The 6,668-nt window shown below is 42.3% G+C and overlaps 1 protein-coding gene across 1 annotated transcript in view; it reads left to right on the top strand.

Moving 5' to 3' along the window:
• PDZD8 (PDZ domain containing 8) overlaps positions 1–6,061 on the top strand; it is a 78,758-nt gene extending 72,697 nt beyond the window's left edge. The window contains exon 5 of the mRNA XM_032878876.1: positions 3,826–6,061. Within this exon, the coding sequence (XP_032734767.1) occupies positions 3,826–6,029 (2,204 nt within the window). The 3' untranslated portion in view covers positions 6,030–6,061. The remainder of the gene's footprint in view (positions 1–3,825) is intronic.
• The last annotated feature ends 607 nt before the right edge of the window (positions 6,062–6,668 follow it).

The raw sequence follows: 6,668 nt of genomic DNA on the forward strand, positions 1-6,668 counted from the left end.
AAGCCTCTGCCTTCTGCTCAGGTCATGATTTCAGGGTCCTGGGATCGAGCCCTGCATCGGACTCTCTGCTCAGCAGGGAGCCTGCTTCCCCCTCTCTCTCTGCCTGCCTCTCTGCCTACTTGTGATCTCTGTCTGTCAAATAAATAAATAAAATCTTTAAAAAACAAAACAAAGCAAAAAAAAACCACATATGCCATTTTTAGTCCTTAGGTATAAATCTGTAAAATACTTAATCTTTATACCACTCTTCTGTAAACTTCTCTAATTTTCCTTTCCATCCCACCTTCTACTCCTCTAGTGTTTAGTGAATATGAATATGGTCAACAGTTCCTTCTGTATAACCACCTAACTACTCTGGGCCTAAAATTGACCGTATTAGTACTATGACTCCCATCACTTAGGACTAGATAATGAACAGGAGGGAGACTAATATTCCTTGTCCAAGAGGGCACACGTGAACTGTCTGTAGCCCCGTATTGATGGCTCTGTATTGTCCCTGATTGACCAGCCATTTGGCAATATGCAGTCATTAGAGTACAGCCCATATCACTATTGCTCTGGAAGAATGTGTCACCTGCATGCCTTCCTATCAGTTGTATAGATTACATAAATTCTGTTGATAGGCAGGTTATTTGCTTGGATGTTTATGAATAAGCAGTAGGACTCCCTGTACACACCAATGGGGTAAAAGTCCAAACCTTTCAGACCTTTGTAGAACCTGCCCCGCCATCCCACCCGCCATTCTAGGCTTGTCAAGAGATTTCTTAAACATGTGGTTGGTCACAGCCGAGCTTCCAGAAACAATATGGTATATTCTTTCACAGCTAAGATAATAAAGAAGGTAGATCAGTTCCTAAAGCAGAGAGTTTTCCTTTGTTACATGTTAAACCTTTGATTCAAAACCATCATGACAGTAAAATAATGGCAATCATTTAGTTGCACACCTGGAAACTCAACAAAGTCCATATTTCACATGGAAATCCCTTTGGTAGGTCATAAATAGTGATTCTCAAACCTTTTGACTGTATTCCAGTCATCCAGGCTTGGTGTTAAAATAGGGATTCTACTTCAGCAGACCTGTACAGGGGTCCAAGATTTTGCATTTCTCAGAAGCCCCCAGATGCTGCTGCTCTTCATAGGCACTGAGGATGGCAGAGCCATAAAACAGACTCCCACTGTTACATAGTTGTTTAAAATAAACACAGCAGTTACTCCCCCTCAGCTAAAAACTAGAATTTGGTATAAATTCTTTATATTCACTTATCCCTTTGTTCTGGTTTTACCTACAAGATATATTTTCTTTTTTATGACCATTTATGAAAGGGTTTTTTTTTGTTTGTTTTTAGTTACACATGTAGTAAATATTCTCCAAAATAAATATCTGTTCTCAAAAAGAAAGCAATAAAAATGTGTACAGAGTGGAAAAACTAAAGGTCACCCCTTTATAGCTAAAATTTATAAAAACAAAATATTTACTGAGATAAGAAGCAGGTATAATATTTTCTATACCTATAATTTGTTCGTACCGGTATATAATTTTTTGAATATTTAGTAATGGGATTGGTGGTAGTCGAAATAAGATCGGCATAGTGCTTATTATATTTGAAGCCCAATGATGGAATTCACCTTTCTTCTGTTTCCTCTATTTGTGAATATATTTGTAAAATTGCAAAAGAAAAGGAACCCAGATTTGGCCAGCTAGTCCTGAGAGGAGCAGTGGTTGTCTCCACAAAGCTCCTGGTGGTTGGGGAAGAGATGAGGCCAGGTGTTAAGTCACAAAGAACGAGTTTAGATTAAGTTGAAGTTTTCCTTCAGCTCAGTAGAGGGACTTACTTTTCATTGTACATATGTAGACTACAATTTTGTGGAACTAGAGAGAAAGAGCAGGCTGGATGAATCTTGGAGAGAGCCACATTAGAAACTCTGGATTCCAGTGTGATGAGTTTGTACACTAAAGGTTTTCAAGCCAAAGCTTTGGGGAAATTGGGGAGCAGTATGAAAACAGGGACAGTCTGAGGGGTCACAGCAAGGAGCTGTGGATTCTTGTAACCGAAGCCAGTGATCAGGTGGATCTGAACAGGGGAGGAAAAGGACTAGAACGCTGACAGAACTAAGAACTCCTGGGATCTGGGGGGTCATCTGTCTCTGGGGTCCGGATTGGGTTAATTGGGAGGGTGGCAAGTTGATTCACATCCTGAGGACAGGAGAATGAGAAGATCAGAGAAGGGATTTTAACTAAGCTGAATTTGTTACGTCGAGGAAGCATCTGGGTGCTGATCTCCGGAAGTAATCAGGGATGTAGGAAAAGGATGAAGAAGAGGGGAGACCAACCAAAGAAAAAGTTGACAGTTGCAACCACTGAGATGGTTGTGATCTAGAGAACTAGGACATATAAAACCATGGGGACATTTGGTACAAGGGGCAGATATGGATGGAGAAAAAGAAAGCAGAGGTGGTCAGAACCAAATTAGCATAGTGATGTGGAAACCAAGAAAAAGGTTTTAAAGGAGAAGAAGGAAGGGAATAAAGATATGAGCCAGGATAGCTGATGGAGCAAAGCCCTGAGGGAAGTGGGGAATAGGATCCAAAGTACAAGTAAAGGGCTACTTTGTCCTCAGAGATAGATTCATACTAAAAATGACTGGCTAGGAGAAAAGGCGGCTGCTTGTTGATCTCCAGTAAATAAGGAGAGATCCCCTGCAGAATAAAAGATGGTAGGGAGGGTGGGATTCAGGGTTTGAAGGTGGTGGGCCCAAGGAAGGTGGGGCTGGCAAGCTGGGGTCAGAAAGCCAGGTAGGCAGAAGAGGAAAGGACTAGGGCAAAAGAATCCCAAATCTTGATGAGGACATCAGTGAAATCTTGAGACTAAGGTTGGGGAGAAAAGCAAGTGGTGTCAGGAGACCAGTTGGACAGGACAGCAAAGGAGGAATGATTGAGTCTGGACATCACCTCAGAACAGATTCAGTAACAGACAGCATTGTAATGAGGAGGTGCGAAATAGGAGGTTGTGAGCAGAGATTAATTGCAAGTGAAAGACCTTTGATGTGGAAAATTCCAAGTGATAATAGGGTCTAAAGCATGATCTTTCCTGGGCAACTGAGGTAGGAGGGGATATAGGTTGAGGAACTCTGAAGTCAGGTTGTTAGATGGGGCTGACGTTACTCTGATTTATTTAGGATGGCCCTAAGACCTTTGGAAAACATAGACCCCTTCTCACCTTTTTCTAAGTCCTACAGAAAGGTCTAGCTTGGGTAAGTACCACTGGGGGAAGGGCGGGGGGAGGGCAGGAAACAAACATCTAAACATCTTTAGAGCCTTTAAAGATAACACCTAGAGTATCTCTAGAAGACTCCACCATGAAGCTGCTAGCTTTGATTGCCTCAGGGAAGGGACAGAGTGGTTGGGAAATACAGGTGGAAGGGAGATTTTTCACTCTACATTTTTCTCCACCTTTTGAATTTCAAACTGTGTTAATGTAGCCACCTATTAGAACATAATAAAATGAAAATTTAAGCTGATATTATCAATGCGGATAGTAACCAACTTGTTTAAAGCAATTTATGCTTTCCTTGTTCTTTCTGGTCCTGATAAAAAGATTAGTTTGATGGGTAGGGCTAATAAAAAGAATATGGAAAAGAGTCCGTTATTCATAATAACAGTATTTTGCGAAGTTTACTTCAAGCATTGTGTCTCTGAACTTGATCATTCACCCCATTTCTGTTTTGCTTTTCCATAATCGTGAACTAATGGCAGTTACATCCAGCAAACTTAAGTGATTTTCACTGCAGCAATTTACATGTTTTCTCTTTTAAAATCTCACACCAGGCGTGAAAATCACATCTACCCTGCAAGTGCTGAAGCTGATCAAGCAGGCGGGGGACCGGGTGCTGGTGCACTACGAGAGGCCTGTAGGCCAGAGCAGTCAAGGCGCAGCGCTGCAAGATAATTTGGGGCAGTTGGAAGAAAACTTTCTGTCAAGCTCATGCCAACCAAACTATGAAGAGGAAACCACTGGGCTGGCAGTAGATGCTGAAAATAGAGACTTGGATTCTGAATTTGAAGACCTGGCAAGTGACGTCAGAGCACAGAATGAGCTCAAAGACGAGGCTCCATCAGTAAGTCACAGCCCCAAACGTACTCCGACAACACTTTCCGTTAAACCCCTTGGAACCATATCACCAGTCTTAAACCGTAAATTAATTGCAGGAAGTCACCCACCACCACCAAAACCTCCATGTAAAGAGGGAAATAAACCCTTGGCCCTAAAAGCTTCTGAAATAACAGACCCAACACAAATGTCAAAACCCACCCAAGGATCCACTTTCAAACCACCCGTGCCACCACGACCACAAGTGAAAGTTCCTTTGCCTTCTGCTGACACCCCAAGTCAGACAGAATCAGAGGTCCTCCCTGAAAAGCCAGAAAAGGTGCTGCCTCCTCCTCCTGCAGATAAACCTGCTGAAAAGCAAGCGAAAAATGTGGATCACCCAGAAGATGTAGCTCCATCTAAGCCATTTTTAGCAAAGCAAGAAGTGACGAGAGATTTTACTTCAGAAAGCTCCTGCCCTCCTAAGGACAGTTCAGATGACCTTCAGACGTGGGAATCATCGGAAATTCCTTACCGTAACAAGCTAGGAAAATGGACAAGAACCAGAGCAACCTGTTTCTTTGACATAGAAGCCTGCCACAGATACTTAAACATTGCACTATGGTGCAGAGATCCTTTCAAGTTAGGGGGTCTTATCTGTTTGGGGCATGTCAGCTTAAAACTTGAAGAGGTGGCTTTGGGGTGCCTGGCTACATCAAACATGGAATACTTCTCCAAGTTCAGACTGGAAGCCCCCTCACCTAAGGCAATGGTTTCGAGAACCGCGCTGCGCAATCTGAGTATGCAGAAGGGCTTCAATGACAAATTTTGCTTTGGTGACATTACCATTCACTTCAAATACCTGAAAGAAGGAGAACCAGACCACCCGGTAGTTACTAACTCAGAGAAAGAAAAAGAACTCCATTTGGTCGAAGAGGTTTCTGCCCTACCTAAAGAGGAGCAGCTGGTTGGACAGATGGGTTTAACAGAAAATAAGCATAGTTTCCAGGATACTCAGTTCCAGAACCCAACTTGGTGTGATTACTGTAAGAAAAAAGTGTGGACTAAAGCTGCTTCCCAGTGTATGTTCTGTGCTTACGTTTGCCATAAAAAATGTCAGGAAAAGTGTCTAGCGGAGACGCCTCTTTGTGGAGCAACTGATAGGCGGATAGACCGGACTCTGAAAAACCTCAGGCTGGAAGGACAAGAAACCTTCTTAGGCCTGCCTCCTCGTGTTGATGCTGAAGCTAGCAAGTCAGTCAACAAAACAACAGGTTTGACAAGACACATTATCAATACGAGCTCTCGTTTGTTAAATTTGCGCCAAGTCTCTAAAACTCGCCTCTCTGAACCAGGAACTGATCTAGTGGAACCTTCACCAAAACACACACCCAACACATCAGACAATGAAGGCAGTGACACAGAGGTCTGTGGTCCGAACAGTCCTTCTAAACGAGGAAACAACACGGGAATAAAGTTGGTGAGGAAGGAGGGTGGTCTGGACGACAGCGTTTTCATTGCAGTTAAAGAAATAGGCCGGGATCTTTACAGGGGCTTGCCTACAGAAGAGAGGATCCAGAAATTAGAGTTCATGCTGGATAAACTGCAGAACGAAATTGACCAGGAGCTGGAACACAACAATTCCCTTGTTAGAGAAGAAAAAGAAGCAACTGAATCAAGGAAAAAATCCCTTCTTTCTGCTGCTTTGTCTAAATCAGGTGAAAGACTACAAGCTCTAACACTTCTCATGATCCACTACAGAGCGGGCATTGAAGATCTTGAATCTTTAGAAAGTCTGTCTTTAGACCAGCACTCCAAAAAAATGAGCAAGTACACAGAGGATGCGGAAGAAGACCTTGATAATGAAATCACCCAACTAATAGACTCCCAGCCATTCAGCAGCATATCAGAGGACTTATTTGGCCCATCTGAGTCTGTTTAACAGACAGCCCGTTTGAACTTTTCGAGAGATTTGGAAAAGTCGCACCCCGAGGAGCACAGATAACCCGTGTGTAAGCCCTTTTCTGACGCACTTCGGCCTGCTTCTCCGCAGCCACTTGCTTATGTAAAAACCGGAGTGAAAAAAGGTGGTTTTCCAGCAAAAACACGACCAGCTCACTAAATTGGTTGTTTTCAGATTGCATTTATAGCTATGCTTTTTTGGGTTTATACTGGGAATTTATTTTTACTAATTTATTTTTAACTTTTTCTAATTATGTAATTATGTAAGCTAACTTTCCGTGTTTACGTACATGTGAGATCTCATCGTGTTATTTTCCTTCATCTTAGTTTTTGAAGGAGTGTTAAATAGGATACCGTCCGGATCCTTGAAATATGTTCATTTCCATCACGGTTACAACAAGTTTGCTGCATGCCCAGATTGACAACAGCAATCATTGAGGGAACAGGTTTTCGAATCTTTGTGTTAGGAAATTTGTCATCTCTATTTGCTTGAAGTTTTTGTTCATTTGGGGTTTCTGGGATGGTTTTTTGTTTTTGCCAAATGTAACGTAAAAGCAGATGCTGCGCCTTTAGTCAGTTACACTGATTTAGTAAAAAAAACAATAATAATAATTTACGC

This window comes from Lontra canadensis, unplaced genomic scaffold (assembly GCF_010015895.1).
Source record: "Lontra canadensis isolate GAN:19392208 unplaced genomic scaffold, GSC_riverotter_1.0 scaffold3, whole genome shotgun sequence".
In the NCBI taxonomy this organism is placed as follows: domain Eukaryota; kingdom Metazoa; phylum Chordata; class Mammalia; order Carnivora; family Mustelidae; genus Lontra; species Lontra canadensis.